This window comes from Cottoperca gobio, chromosome 23, assembly GCF_900634415.1.
Source record: "Cottoperca gobio chromosome 23, fCotGob3.1, whole genome shotgun sequence".
NCBI classification, from domain to species: Eukaryota; Metazoa; Chordata; class Actinopteri; order Perciformes; family Bovichtidae; genus Cottoperca; species Cottoperca gobio.
The window spans coordinates 3,714,259-3,730,461 of NC_041377.1; the positions used below are offsets into that span (position 1 = coordinate 3,714,259).

Sequence of the window (16,203 nt, forward strand, 5' to 3'; positions counted from 1 at the left end):
TTTTTCATCTATCAGCAACACAAATCACCATCTGTGTGTGTGTGTGTGTGTGTGTCTGAAGGGGGGGGGGGGACAGCTTAGCTCTGCGTCCTGTCAGAGCAAACAGTGCCATATGAACGGATGACAGAATGTTTCTAACATACCACCAGATAAGTACTCTCCGCCTAAAAATCAACAGCTCTGAAATGTTCACAAATACAGTGTAAAAAAAAAAAAAAAAAAAGTTTTGAAATCCAGAGTTGCACACCCCCGATTTAATAGACATCAGTCTATCCCAACGTGGGAGCTACATGTATGAACAAAACGGCAAAAAAAAAAAAAAAAGGGGGGGGGGGAGGGCAATAAAAACGGTGTGAAAAGATGACAGTCGAATGGATGGAATGCAGGCGATTTTTCTCTACAAAGTACACATCCCACACAATCTCACGTCAAAGTGCATTCAATGTCAATTCTAACTGGGCCACTTGACCACAATTTGGGTAAAATAGCCCCCCCTTTTTGCTACACTTTAAATTTTGGCAATGCAGGAGATGACAAAGTAGTGGGAGGAAAAGGGGGCAAAAAATGAACAACACAGGAACTTGATTGTGATTTTCAACAACATTCATTAACTGGAGGGGGAAGGGGGAGGAGACGGATCCCCTGCCCTCCCCCCCCCCTGGAAAGCTACACATACAAGGGTGATGGGAGAGTGACAGTACAACAGGACACACTGGTATCCACAGGTAGCAGGTGCCACAACACATTCCACTTGCACTTGCATACGGGCCAAGAGAACGGTGAAATTAAGGTTTTCTTAGGCTCGATGCTGATGGTAGAGGGGGGGGGGGGGGGGCAAAGTTAAGGTCAAAAGCCTTTTTTTACCAGCTACAAGATAAAGAAATCTAATTCCCTGTGGTCCAAAAAGGGGTTCTTATAGAAAATAGAGATGCTCTCATTGGGTGTTTCTTTACCTTGAGCTTGGATTTCAAAAGACTCTAAACCCCAACTCCCCCCCCCCCCACCCAGGAAACAAAACAAGTGAAAACACAAATTGAATAACCTCTGGAGTTTGAAATTCAAGGGGGTAGTTCCTGATATAAATTCCTTACAATTTAGGTTTTGGTGTTTTGCGGTTGTGTGTTAAACATGTACCCATTATAACCACAAGTTAGAAAGTGCAAAGTCAATGATAGCCCCTTCAGAGATGGAGTTGACCACTATGTTGTTTACAGTCGAAGGGGGGGGGGGGGGGGGGGGTAGGTGGAGCCCGTCTCCATGGGGGTTCCTGGTTGGTTGGTTGGTTGGTTGGTTTAGCTGCCCCAACAGTTCCATTTCCACAAAGCCTCTCCTAAAAGAAACGGAGTGTCCAGCTGATCCAATGACACAACAGAACAGATGATAATGGGGGTGGGGGGGGGGGGAGAGGGTAAAAAATATTAAACCTAAAAGGTTTCCATCACCTGGACGATAGGCCACATCCTCTGTTTTTTTTTCTTTTTTCTTCTTTCACTATTTCATTTCATATTCTTAGCTTCAAAAAGGCTCACCCTGATCTGGTCACATGACCCGACCAGCCACGGCATGACCCTGAACAAAAGTAGGCCGGGGCGACGGCGTGCCTCTTTAACTGGACACAGTCATCATATTGTAGGATTTGGAGGGACTGGATCTGCCCATCACCATCATTTCCTCCTTGCAGCTGATGTGACTGTCCACCATGGGGCCCCCGGACCCGCTGTTTCCTGAGGGGGAGAGGGCGGTGGCCATTGTCGGCATTCCTACAGGGCAGGGCTGCGACTCGTACAGCACGCAGATGGAGCCGTCCTCGCCGATGCGGTAGGACACCTCAAAGGGGTCGACCCAGAGCGTGAGCTCACTGGGCAGCAGCTGGTAGAGTTGCTGGATGGTTAGGCCGATGCGCTGGCCTGCCTGCCCCACCAGTGGGTCCATCTTGTGGTTAATACGGATGCATCTGTAACCTGAACCCTTGCAGGGTCTGTCTGGGAACCAGTGGTGCTTGTATTGCTCTGTAGGGAAAGAAGGGGGAGGGGGGGGGAGACAAAAGATGGAGAGAAAGTTTAGTTTTGGAGGAAGTACCAATAGCGGCTTGTTATAATGTGTAATGTGGCTGAAATCAGATGCTCTGATGAAGGTCCCGAGAAGGAGAGGTATCAGACCAATGGCATATTTGAAAGGTATATGAGAAATGTGTGAGATATCCTTATTTATTACATAATTTTAACTAATTAAATTGTGTCTAAAAAGGTAAATCTAAATTCAATCTCAAACAAAACATTACTGCCCGTTCGAGTGTGTACATCTGGGTTGTCTGAAACAAGAATAAATCTTAATAATTAAGACGGTTTGATCTTTTTCTGCCACGAGGCAACACGTGCTTCTAAAACAAGATGGGATCTGGCAGCAAATAAATCCTTAAGCAATGAAATGCATGTAATGTTATTACTCTGTAAATGCATCCCATGTGTTACTTTTGTAATAACAGTCTTGTTTTACAAGTGTCCGATTTTGCCTATAGCTAATTAAAAATCCCCAAAAAAGTTCTTATCTACACTAAAGTACGGGGAGTAGCTGTGTGCCGTGGGAGAAGAAAGGAAAGAAAAACAGCACCACCTGCTACGGGCCTGATAAGCAGCCATAAACAGGCGGCCAGTGGCACCCTGGACCTACGTGACAAAAAGAGGGCCATTGAATTGCACAATCCCCCCCCCTGGCCGCCGTCAATGTCACAAAGTCTCCCGTGACTGGCTGAACAGAAACATCAAAAGTGTCAAAGTCCCAGCCAGCCATCTGGGACGCCAGGCTCCGCCTCTTAAAGGGAGAGTACCATATTTTTTTATGTTTCTCCTCTTCTCGTCCGTGTGGAAGTTTTCTCATGCAGTGAAACGAGTGACGCTGCTCCGGGTATGCTTCACGCATTTTAGTGGTTAAGATGATGAGAGGAAAATTGGATAGTTGGACTGTTGTATTGTGGGTGTTTGAGGAAGTAAAATATGGCTCACTCTTTCCTTTCAAATTCACTTTTGGCATATAACAAGGACTTCCAAATTTTCTTTCTAGTTTAAATCTCTTTTGTTCTGATTTTGTCATTTATTGACCCCCCCCCCCACTACTTTAGGGAACACACCTACCCCTGATTTACTCTGACCAGGCTCATCCATATTGAAATCCTATTGATGCTAACTTCATTGTGGCCAAAGAAAACCAGGGTACGTGAAGTAGGCCAACATTCAGGCCAGGGGCCCGAAGGCCACCTGTATGCACCAACAGGATAATACCCCCCCCCCCCTCCCTGTCTTATCACAGACGGTTGTATACTGCTGAGCTAATGGAGGGGCTGGCAGTCGTGAAAGAGCACAAGAAGCTGGATAATCTTTCAGCCTAAAACTGAGACACAAAGGCAGCTACCTTCAAACCCTGTAACAGCTGGGGACGGATCAGCTCACCATCGCCTATTCTTAATAACCGGGGCACATGTGTGGAAGACGAGGGGGGGGGGGGGGGGGGAATGAGAAACTGGAAAGTAAGAAGACCTGTGTGCGCTTAACTTAAAGACATTAACAAAAGCGTGTTGTTCATTGTATCTGACCTCGAATACGAGGATACATTCGAAGATTCTGCTAGCGTGTTGGGTATTTTCTAATTCCAATCTAATTTCCTGGAAGAGCATCAAATCACGCTGCTGCTGATGAACAGAGTGAATTGAAGCTCTGTTAACTACAATTACACAGCTAACGTTATTTCAATCTGGTCGCTGGGACTTATTTGCCCCACTTCCCCTCCCTCAGCACAAACAAGAGGAGCTAGGCATCCAGCTTTTCAACCTCCAGACACAATAGTGAGCGATTGTGATGTTTCCCGGCACAAAAGAGCTCTGGCTGGCCTAGTTTAGTAGTGACGACGACGAGCCCCCACAGGATACACATTCACTTTTGTTTCTGCCTAACGCTCAAAATAAGTCTTTGAACATTTTTTCTTTGAATGAGACTTTACGTGGCAACAGTTAAAATACTCTAAATCTTAAAGGAGTCTTGCACATGACATATGAATGTGAGGGTAATGATAAGGTTTATTCAAATTAATGTTTATAAGCACTAAACATGTGGTGGGTGGTATTTTTCTTCAGTGGATTTCCCCTCCATTTCCTCTCTGACTGCGCTGCCTCCGCCTTTATGTCCTCCTATAGGAGGACCCACCAGAAAAACATCCCCTCCCCCACCTTACAGGCCTCACAGCCGACTCGATTCAACTCCAACTTTTGTCTTGTTTACAAACACCATCGTTGAATTGAGCTTGCAGACATTTTTGGTGCATCTAGGTCAAGATTTGGTTAAACCAATACCTCAACCAAATGTATAGCAATTTAAAAACAGGCAGTTGTAATGCCCCCTTAGATGAATTGCAAGTTTGTCTTTGGTACCAAATGGTGTTTTTGGCCGTCTTTAAAGAACATATTTGACATTATTATAATAAAATTCTCTTATTTACGTCCAACAATGCTTTAGTCGTTACTAGTTAGTACAATATGCAGAGTGTTTTATATAAGTGAGCTTCTTATGTAGGAAATGTAGGGCATCTGCTATGTAGATGGAGGGAGGCAGATGTATGGCAGCTTTATAGCTCTGAGACTGGAATATGTTTACAGCAGGAAATGACACACAATCCCCGAGCAGCACAGTAATGTAGAAACACTCATAATGCTATGAGTGGGTAAAGCTAAGCGGAATGTTAAGGTCGAATTTACTGCAAAATCAAGCGATGAAAATGTGATTTGATTTGCATTTACTGCAAATAGCGAGTGTGTTGCGTGTGTGCTGTCACAATGAACGAGCTATGCTGTAATTGCATTTAACTACAGGGTCCAAATGTAAATATTAAATTGTGTATTGCGTGGTAATTACCATTCAAACACATAATAGTCGAATATATATGCTGTTTTCCGTTAGGGTTATTGTATGAAAGCAAAAAAAAAAAAAGGTGTATTGTATTAGTGCCATTACAAAAGACTGTTTTGACAACATTGTTTTTCGTTATTAACCTATTTCGTGCAGTGCATTACGTAATTGAGCCTCGCTGGGGCTGTTGTGCTCAGATCTCTGGCTGCTTTATCGAGCGAGGCGCACTTCCTTGTTTTAGCCTCTTTCCATCCCCCTCCTCCTTCTCTTCTTCCAAACAAAGTAATGAATCATTCTGCCTCGTTTTTTTATTTTTCCTTGATTTTATTTCGATTGTATCCGATATGATCGTCGACAAATCGTCTTAAAATCACCCGTTGTGTGTGGAAGTGGTTGTTTTTTCCCCCCCTCTCCGACGTGCGCACACAGTGATGCGCGTTGGTAGCGCGGCGCTGTTAGTGACACTAGCGAGAACAAAGAAAGGCTTCTTCTGAATCATCCTCAAACCCATTAAAAGACCAATTTAGGCAATTAATGTACAAACAAAACATAACCCAAACGTATGAGGGTGTAGGGTGTACTATGATGTGTTTTAAGTGGTGTCTGGTGAGCAGCAAATAGATCATTTTCTGGTTTCCTTACCTGACAAAATGTCCTGTAAGCTTTGGTTGAATGTTTGGACCTGTCGATCGTTTACGTGTCCTTTTACCCTCAGAAACCTCGACAGAAATCCGACCGCGGCGGTGATCTCTGGCTTCATCGTTCCCCGGGCACAAAGGGTATGCATTGAGAAAGGCAACGGCGACGACCCCGTGCGCGTTTCTTGTTTTTTCTCTACGTGTTCGCCCGACTCTCCGTATTTCTCTGCACTTCTTCCGAGCAGCGATCCTTATCTCTTGGCTCTTGTGTGTCTCTTGACATTTATTTAGTCGAGGTAGAGGGATGTTTTTTTTCAGAGCGAGTCCGTGTTGCCAGGACGGTACAGTGTTAGGAAATAGACGCCTGTTGTTGGTAAATACAGGGGGGTTGGGGGGGGGTCCCTCGGTGCCAGGTTGACCAACCCACCGTTATGACTTTCCTCCTCCAGAGTGAAGCTCTAGGAGTGGGGGAGAGAGTTTTTATAGCGCCCCCTCCCTGCCCACAGTCGACACAAGCTGCTACAGCAACAACAGCTCACCAATCCCGGACGTGCCACAGTCTGACGAGCCACATATAGGAGGAGTGCAGCGCGCGCGTCATCGCTCTGAAAATAAACAGAGGCACACAGCATGAAACTGTGCCGCGTTCACAGGCTGTCGGAAATACGCGAGGTTGGAAAGAAAAAAACAAAAGAGAACGACAACAAAGAAAACGACAAACTCACACGATGTTGGTTGAAGAAGTTAGAATCCGCAGCACTAAATATCATATACGTTCGTGTTTTATTAGCATTTAATCCGTAAGCAAGAGCGGACAGAAAATGTAGTTTATTGTGTAATAACTACACAGTTACATTTAGTTCACTGTGTCCAAAATCCAATCTCAACGGTTTAGGTCTTTTCACCCTGTTGGGTGAACTGGTAGTGATCTGCTTACTGTATAAATATAACATTTAGATACTCTACACTTTAGAGCTGGAATAAACTTCCGAATATACAATTTAGATTAAAAAAAATGCACCTAAATCTGTCACTGTCTACTATTAATTTCTCTGTTTTTAAAATGTGGTTTCTAGCTTTTGAATTGCATAGATATATCATGATTTTAAACTCACTTTCAATGCATGTAGGCTATAGGAAGGGTTCTTTGTTGCAGTAGCCTTCCTCCTCTCTATTCTCCATGCAGAAAAACATTCCAACAGGTCATCCTGGTGGCCTATAGGAGTGTAACATGCTGACCAGCTGCCTTTGTTTCATGCCATCGCCCATGTCTCTCCCTTGTGTACATCCCCCATTATCATCTCAGCTCTCCACAGTCAAATAAAGGCAAAAAAAGATGCACAAATTAGAAATATATTACACTGTTTACCTCATGCATGTGTCTGTGTTATCCAGTTCAAGGGCAGTTAGTATAAAATCCAATCTACAGTAGACTACTTTGTCCTTGCTGTCCTGTGAAAAACATCCATCTCTAGCAACGTTGACTGTTCATGAGCTAAGAAAGACGGCCCTGTGATAGAACTTTCACCCATAAATGACCACCAAATTATAGAAATATATTGAGGTTTCAACACTTTTTCAAACTTTTTTTTGTGTTCAGTTTTAAAAATGTCTGATTATTTTGTGACTCTACTACCTCTTCTGTCTTTAAACACCATGTTTTGTATTGTCTTACACTTGAATTGTTACCACTTTATTGCACAGTAAGCATGTTTGATAAAGCAGTGGGTCAAAAATGGCATTATTGATCTTATTAGGCCTAAAAGAATCTATTTAAAAGTAGTCCACGTATAAAAACAATTTCTGTTTTACACCGCAAGATCTCAATTTGGAACAAACACTAATGTTTGCAAAACAACTGTTTATGGTGCTGTATGTTCAAAGTCATGATTTTACTGCTGGTTTTTCAGGTCAGGCAGGCTAGAGAACAGGTGTGTGTGTGTGTGTGTGTGTGTGTGTGTGTGTGTGTGTGTGTGTGTGTGTGTGTGTGTGTGTGTGTGTGAGAGTGTGAGAGAGACAGAGACAGGAAGAGAGAGCGAGACAGTTTACATTATCTCAGTTCAGTATACGTATATCACCTCAGTGCCTGTTCTTTCTTGCTCTCTGTCTCAGTATGCGTGTGCAGATGTGTGTGTGTGTGTTTATCCACATATGAAACAGGAAGAGTTACGATAAACTGCAAAAGCACATCTGGTGTGACCCCGTCAAACACAGAGGAGGCAACCTTGTGCCAGGAAGCAGTGAAACATGCCAGTCCCTACATGCTCATTAAAATCAGTGGAAAAGTACAAGCTGTGTTCTTTGTTTGTTGCAGACACAGTCACGATGACCCACTGAGTTCTCCAATCATGATGCAATCAAACTGACCCGGACACACTGATTGTTTCAATCACGAAGGTGTACAAAAAACGCACACAAAATGTAGGTGTGTGTATGTGTGCCCAAAACACTTCTCGTCACTTCTCTGACCACTCAACGAGTCTCTTCAGTTAGGTTCAAGTCACATAATAAAAAATGGTATACACTACCCAGTTCTTTAGTTGTTGTTTTTCTTTTTACAATTCTCCTGAAACATTATAAACGTTTCTTTAGAATAGGATTCTCTCAAATTCTGTAAAACAGTAGTGACATTTACTTTTAGTGTCTCAACCTCTTGACTGCCTCAACAAGCGACTCACTTCCTGGTCATGTTAAAGGTCCTCTCATGTGCGTAGGAAATCCTCAAATCACATACAAGTTCACACATGTGTAAACCCCCACGTCTTCACCACAAATATTCACAGTCACAGTTTCGCCCACAGTTATTCACCATAGTGCTATTTTCTGAAACAGTGGAGCGTTTCGGTTTACCGACGTAAACTAGCACATTTGTTACATTTTCCGCCTGTTATTCTGTTTGTGGTTTAATACAGAGTTTCCACAAACATATCTGTTTATTTAGAGATTATGTAGAGATCTTCACATGTAAGCTGTGACTTTTCACGTTACTCCCACATTCCTCATATTCACAGCAGTGGAGTGAAATATTTTCATGTCCAGGCAAAGTTTCACTGACCCAATGCAGAGTAACGTTGTAGCTTAGTCTGCCATATGAGAACAAAGACTTTTAAAATCTTTAAAGATGCAGGTCATGTTTGAAAATGTGGTGGTCAACATGTACAAATATTATTTCATATTACTAGTTACACTTTGGATCAACTGTGTTGTGTTTAGAGAGTTATATAAATAAAGTTAGCAATATCACAAATGTGTTCTTTTGTCTACCTTTATATATTTGCTTTTACAACTTGTATGGAAAAGGCTTCAGGAATTATTTCATAACATTCATGTAAACCAAAGAAGAAGAAAAAAAAGAAAGTTTCACAAACTCCACTTCTCTGCTTTCCATGAGTATGTTGCCGCATGCTCCAAAGATTGATATTTTTGCCAAAATATGACTTCAGTAATTACACAATTTCTTTCCTCACACACAACTCTGTGAAGCTCACTAGCAGCTGGTATTCTTCATGGAAGAAATAAGTAGTTTCAAGAGCCAATTGGTTTTCTGGAAGGATAATTAAGACAAACGAAGAAGCCCAAATTACATTCATCAGGCTGGTGAGAAGAAGTGGTTTGGGAAGCTTCTGTGAATGTTTTGACACGGGATGAGAGCTTGATTCTTGAGTGAAATGTCACTTTAAATGTAATACATGCAGGTGACACGAGTTGGCCGCGGTGTGTTTAGATGATTCACAAACACCACACAGAAGTAGCAGCTTTAGGAAGTCAGCTTCTGTCCCTGTTACTCCTGCCGGATTTGTCCTCTCGGGAGTGCAGCAGAGGCAGCAAGCAGGAGATTTGCAAGCAAGCACGATAGCATCTGTACCACACACACACACACACACACACACACACACACACACACACACACACAACAGACACATGCTTCATTACTGGCAGAGTGCAAGGGAGTGTGGTTGAGTATGGGCAGCCCTGCAGCGGAGATAAAAGTCAAATAGGATAAAAGAGAAAGAGAAATAAAGTATATAGTATGCAACAACAGAGCACGCCTGCGAAGGGTAATTCAACCTGGAAAACCCCAAACCCTCCTTCTGTTTTGGATATATTGAAATACTGTGGACACAGTGCACCTGAGACACACGCACACACTGCAGAACATGCCCTGCACCACGGGTTGTTTTTAATGTGAGGGCCACCAGCACCGGATAAAATATGGCTCTGGTTGTTGCCAGACAAGGGTGGGGTATCCTGCCGTTACGTCGGGCCCTCAGTCAGACTAATGAATGGAGGCTTTTATCTTGAATCCGCACGTGAACTACAGTGGAGGAAAGAATGTCAGGTCAGGAGCGAAGAGAGAGACCTTGGCTCGCAGGCGTGGGCAAAGTTTTTCCAAACACGGTGGTGAACCCTCACGGTGTAAATGTACACGCTTGATACATGAGGACGCACGCACGGCAGCAAAGACTGCGGGGTCGTACAAAAGCTAACACCATAGGCTGTATTCATTCAGACATGAGACAAAACAACCGGCCACACATTCCCAGGAAACACATAAACACATAAAAGAGATCTGAATAACATCCCATAAACATTCACAGATAATGGTCTGTGTCTCTGGGCAGGATCACTCGAGTGCGGATGTGTGTCCCTTTGTGCAGAAAAATAATTGGGATTTCTCAGTCTGACCCAATTTACATGTTTGTGTGAACTGAACGTAAACTCGATTATATTTCAACCATCAGTTTTGCCAATGGTGGAAACTAAGAGTATTTACTCGAATAGTTAAGTACAGTTTACAGTTATACGTTTGCTCCATTATATTTTATTATAAAACTACATGTATCTTTCACTTAACACACTGAGTAGGATACATTTACTTTAGATACTTAAAGAAAGACTAACTCGTTGAAGTGAATACACTTCAGTCTCTTTGGTCTAATGTTAGCTCAAGTTAGATGTTGTAATCAGGACATTATGGCTCCATTTGGTATAACCAGTGTCTTATGGTGGCTAATTTTAGCTAACATTAGCAAACTGAGTAGATGACATGATATAAATGTCAGAATGTCTGGACGCTCCCCTCCGTGTGCAACTGTTTCACAAGTCTTTCCATGACTTACAAAATGTTGTAAATGCATGCGTGTAAACATGTTAAAATGGTGGACTTTAATATAGGGTGAACAATCCAAACACGTTTTCTTCCACAGTACAGTACATAAGACAACCTTTAAGTAATAAATCAACTTAATACGCAACATTATACCATTATTATATCTTCGCTGACACAGCCTTTTCTTGTTTGTTTGTTTGGGGGAGCAAAGAGCGGCTTTTCTGGCGATGTGCTTATCATCAAAATCAACATAACTCTCTCTCTCTCTGACATGGAATAACTTGTGGACTGTCACTGCAAGAATGTAAAACGGCATACTAAATGGAAATGTATCTTCAAAAACTCGAGTGATGTCACGGTGCTGTGAGTACATGGGTGTGGCTGAGACGGGCTAATCACCTTCCACAAAAACAAGTTGGAGAAACTCTCTATGCCCTTCCCACTTTTTGTGATCCTCCGTCACCAGGAAGAGACTCATCTGAGAAAACCACAAACTTTCCATGATGCGCTCTCTGTCTCTCTCTCTCTCTCTCTCTCTCTCTCTCTCTCTCTCTCTCTCTCTCTCTCTCTCTCTCTCTCTGCTGATGTTAATTCAAGCAGGAAGCTGTCCCAGCCTCCCTTACCGCTGGACTGTTGCTCCGTGTGCTGTGGCTTGGCCTGGACTCGTTCACAAAAATGGAGCAATGCCTCAGGAAGCCATTTTTTTCTTCTACAATTACTTCCCCCGTAATATATTTTTTCCTACTTCTGATTCCGCTTAGCTCTGTATTTACCTCATTCATTTTGAGGTTTAACACCAGATGGATCGTCCAAGCTTTTTTTCTTCCTGTATCTATATTCCATTATTCTTTTTCACACTCATAGCTCCCCAGAACGTCTTGAGTTATTCATGTTCTGTGCTTGGCAAGACAAAAGTGTGCAGCATGCATCAACTTTAAGTTGGAAGGCTGACACAAATGAGTCAGTTCTTCAGAATTTTGAAGCCATGGACAATAAGAGAGGACTCATACACTTTGCATCTTTACACGACTATGTGTTGAACAATATCTGCCCTGTATAGCGCGTGTGTGTATGCCTCTGTGTGTATTTATAGCAGTGACATCTGAGAGAGTAAAGGGCCTGCCAGGACCGGTCGTGTCCAGTTCTGAAAGCTGAACGTTGCCTTCAACACCTTCATGTGTTTGTGAATCACAGGTAACGCTGAAGTGAACTGCTCCATGTGTGTGTGTGAGTGTCACGGTTTTCTCACTGTAATAAATATCCTACCAGCAGTTCGTGTACGTTCAAACCTTGCCATGTTCCAATCGTGTGGGCTGCAAACTGCAAGACCGTGATGTTTTGTAAGATACACCTTAGCCTCATATAACTTATTTGCTGTTGACCTGCTTCGCCTTTTAAGGATGTTCAGGCCTTATTTCTCCTGTACCACCAAAACTAGATCCAGACACTGAACATGGTACCCTTAAATACTCCACCGGAAATCAATCTATTGAGGAATAAATACTCACCGCCTGTAGCCTTGAAAGGAGTTTGTACAGAAGCTGTAGAGTCACAAAAAAAACATCCATGGAAACTTGTAAAAGCACTTTGAGCCATGTTTAGTTTTTCAGTTCACCTGCTTGACTTTTCACTTTAGTGTAGTTGTTCCTTCTGTACAGTTTTAGTTACAAACCCTCTCTCTCCACTTTCCTGCACACGTATTTTGAGTGTCATTCATTTGCCAAAAAAAGAGACAAAACGCACAATAAACAAAGATGAATTGGACTGATAGTGTTTATTTCTTCTCAACATTTTCTAAAGCTAACGCGATTATCGTGAATTGCTTTGGCCTTGATAATCTTGTGGTGAAAATGTGATATTGTGACAGCCCTAATGCAGAACATGATCAACTTTATAAGTGCTGAGCTTCATTATGTTAGCGTTTAGCTCAAAACACCACTGTGATTAAGATCAGCCTCACAGCTGCTATCAATGCCGTAGAGTTGATTATTAAAAAAACATCATTCTCTTAAGATTGTTTAAACATCTTGAAGGTGTTTGTTAGCACCATAGTCTGACTTCTTCTGTCATCTGCCAGATTATTTGAGTCTTTAACCAGATGTAGCCCCTTTTAAAGGTTATATAATGTCTTTAAATGTTGTGTGTAGATGATCAGTAGTGCAAAGAGAGCACACATGCCAACTGGCTGCTGTGTATGTGGCATATTGCATGTGGCACGTTGCTGGTCTTGTGCAGTAACTTACTAACTTTCCCTGGTGGAATGGCCAATTTTCAATGCCCTACGGCTGAGTCATTATGCAGTCTCTCTCTTTCACACACTCACACACACACACACACACACTCACACACACACACACACACACACGCAGTCTGACTGCAGCATGTTTGTGTGAGATATAAATATGCAACATTTCAATGAATATTACATACATGTTCTTCTCACTTTATCTGGGACAGAGTTTTCACACATAGTGAATGTACGTCTGCTGTGTGAGGAACTAGACTGTAGCATCCTGTGTGCTGCAGCTTAGCTTAGATTGATGAAATATTATATTATATTTTACTATACCCTAAGTTAATATTTCATTCTGATTGGTTGACAAGAGGCTGTTATTTCTAATGGACACTTATAAAGGAAGTATTTAACTGCCGTTCCATAGCGAGTAAGTGAGGAAAGTATTCTAGTTTATTGTAACCATATTTTACAATGACATACCTGTATATTACCTTGACTAAGAAGAAGAGTTAGCCTACTTTATTAATTAAAAATGTTCAGTCTGTTGTTATATATATATATATCCACACACACAAATACACACATGCTCAAACAGGGCCTATACACATGCATTATGTATGGAGAGTCCCCACAGACTGAGTTACTGCTGCCCCTTCCTGGTTCCCTTTATGCTCAATTTTAAAATCAATGCCACTAATCTAGTCTGTGGCAGGTAAATTAGATAACACATTATTTAAAAGAATAGTTTGACATTTTTCGAAAAATACTCTTAAATACGAGTTACACTGTGGACAACAATGTTATATGATATACACACAGGCTTCCTGAGAACACACAAACAAATATGGACGCCATGAATGCGTACAAAATACACAACGTGTCATATTTTTGTACAGATTAAACACATGAGATATAACTGAGCTTTAGAGGTGTTGATAGCTGGATTTTGTTGCGCTTGGACAGAGCCAGGCTAGCTTAACACCCTGTTTCCAGTCTTAATGCTAAGCTAAGCTAACTGGCTGGAGCTTTATGCTTACCATACAGACATGAGAGGTACATCAGTCTTCTAATTTATGTTGAATCACTTCTTTACAAATCTGCATTTTACTTATTTTGTCCAGAATAACCCCATATTCATAGAATCTCAAGAAAGCATTGAAGATCACCACGTTCATTGTTCAGTACCTTGTGTACTCAGTCTATCGATCTGCCATATAACAGTATTGCACACAGTATAACTTCAAAGACCAATAGAACAGTGTCTGATAACCTTATCATGCAGGTAGATACAAAGGAATACATGCAGACACACACACATCTTTTTATCTTACTGACTCATTCTGACACATTCACCCTGGATTAACCCTCTCCCAGAGCTAAACATGAGAGACAGAGACAGAGAAAGGACAAAGCAGGAGTGGACATGTACGAGCGAGAGTCAGTGACGGTGCTACTCCTCAACATGACTCACACTTTAAACAGCTTGGGATCAAATCCAGTCTGGGCCCATGCAAGCTGTCATTTCCCCGCCAGCTGCTATTCAGGACACAAGCTATAGTTTCATAGGGCACGGCCATAAGTGCAGACGAGCGCAACCCAAAGCGTACAACACTCTCCTTCAGATCTGCACAGATATAAGCACGACAGAGACAAACATGCAAGTAGGGGGCTGTTGCGTCCAGAAGCTGAGACAACTCATTGTGACTCACGGGTTCGGGTTTGTTGGATTTTCCACGCTGTATCTGCGCTGCTACTGTCACGAAGGTCAAGTTCGTACGTAAGATAGAGGCTCTCATACTTGTAGACGGTATCAGTCATGCATGCAGGGCACTTGTAGGTTTCCCATGACAATAGTGAACCCTGTAAATGTTCTACTGTATCTACAATGGTCTATAATAAGGTGTAGAGAATTTGAAGTGGTCAGTGGTTCAGTGAATGCATGGAAGTTATTGTTAATGTCATTTATTATCATTTGTTAGAAGCTGTAACTTGTATTATGACTGTAAACACTCATGTTTTATAACTACAGATTGATAGATTATACACCAAATTAGTCAGATTAAGTGATATGTACTGAATGCTATTTATGCACTGATATTTCTGTTCCAATGTCTGCCCAATAAAATAAAAAAATAAGGAGTAAACACCACGACAGTGAGAAGTTTAGCTTTCGTCATCTGCAATTAGTGCCAGCGTATAATTACAGCTGCACCTTATAGACTTAATCTTTTTGACTCGTTTGTGTTGTTAAGCCCTGGGCCGCCTGTCACAGCATTTTACAGAGCACTTTAAATAATGACGTGTGAAAAAAAAAAAACCCCCCTCAGTTATTGATCGTGGTATTTCCCCCTCTTTGCCAGCTAGCTGAGACACGCAAACATTAACTTGGATAAAGGAAGTGAAAGCACAGACGTCAGCATGGAGGCACGATAAGAGGGAATATACCTGATTTAACTGGAACTCCAAAGTTGCAGCTGCTCCTGCAACATAAGCATGTTGTGTTGTTACAGTACTCATGAATAGAAATCTGTCTGTAGCGGTAACGTTTCCTGAACACCACACAGCCCAGCTGATTCATATTGTCATATAAAATATCACCGGATTCATCCTTTAAACTAAAAATAAGGACAATAACAACTGAAGGTTACTAGTACCATATATGGAGCTTGTCTACCAAGTAAAAATATACCCCTCTGTCTTATTTTGGCGACAAACTCTTCTCTACTTTACCATAATGAAAGTTAAGGCTATTTGTGGTTGTGTCGGTTTCATGAGGCATGCCAGGGCATGTAGAGGACTTGATAGACCGGCGGGTAGTCTGTGTAACGCCTGGTGTTAAAGTGGGTGGTGAACGAGAATGAACCCAATGAGCTCAAATTTCACTTTCATATTCTGTGGTGTTCCCCACACTGTGATCTTAGCCTCTAAAAAGAGAGAAAAGAGGATTCTGGGAAATATAAAAATCTAATATTTCCAGATATATTGTCAAGTCGTGTGAGTGTTACTGAAGTCCAACCCATAGTTAAGCTGTCTTCTTGGTAGTTGACAGGATGCTATGCTGGTGAGTTATGTCTGGACATGTTGAGCTGGGACTTGGCCCAACAGGACCTATGAGGTGTGTGTGTGTGTGGGTGTGTGTATGCAGGGGTGTGTGTCTGTGTGTACGTCTGCGGAGGCAACGAGCATGAAACATCCCAGACACGATCCTGTGAAGACTTCACAGGCTGGATCTAACCCTGACATGTTAAAGGAAAACAGGCCACTCTGATGTCAGGTGAAAGAGTTCAGGAGAAAAAGAGACACAGCGGGGGCTTTAGTTTCTCT

At 42.2% G+C, this 16,203-nt stretch overlaps 1 protein-coding gene across 1 annotated transcript; it reads right to left on the minus strand.

The window, feature by feature from the left end:
* Positions 1 to 585: 585 nt before the first annotated feature.
* btg1 (B-cell translocation gene 1, anti-proliferative) lies at positions 586 to 5,998 on the minus strand. The gene is made up of 2 exons (XM_029461778.1): positions 5,538 to 5,998; positions 586 to 2,009 (listed from the first exon to the last, which is right to left on the minus strand). Exons 1-2 carry the CDS (start codon positions 5,680 to 5,682, stop codon positions 1,606 to 1,608), a joined length of 549 nt encoding a protein of 182 aa, XP_029317638.1. The 5' UTR covers positions 5,683 to 5,998; the 3' UTR covers positions 586 to 1,605.
* Between the last annotated feature and the right edge of the window lie 10,205 nt (positions 5,999 to 16,203).

Excerpts from the sequence above, each read along its gene's own strand:
- btg1 (XM_029461778.1), bottom strand. The coding sequence starts at position 5,682 with ATGCATACCCTTTGTGCCCGGGGAACGATGAAGCCAGAGATCACCGCC. Across the intron at positions 2,010-5,537 it reads CTTACAGGACATTTTGTCAG|AGCAATACAAGCACCACTGG; the intron begins GTAAGGAAACCA and ends CTTTCCCTACAG.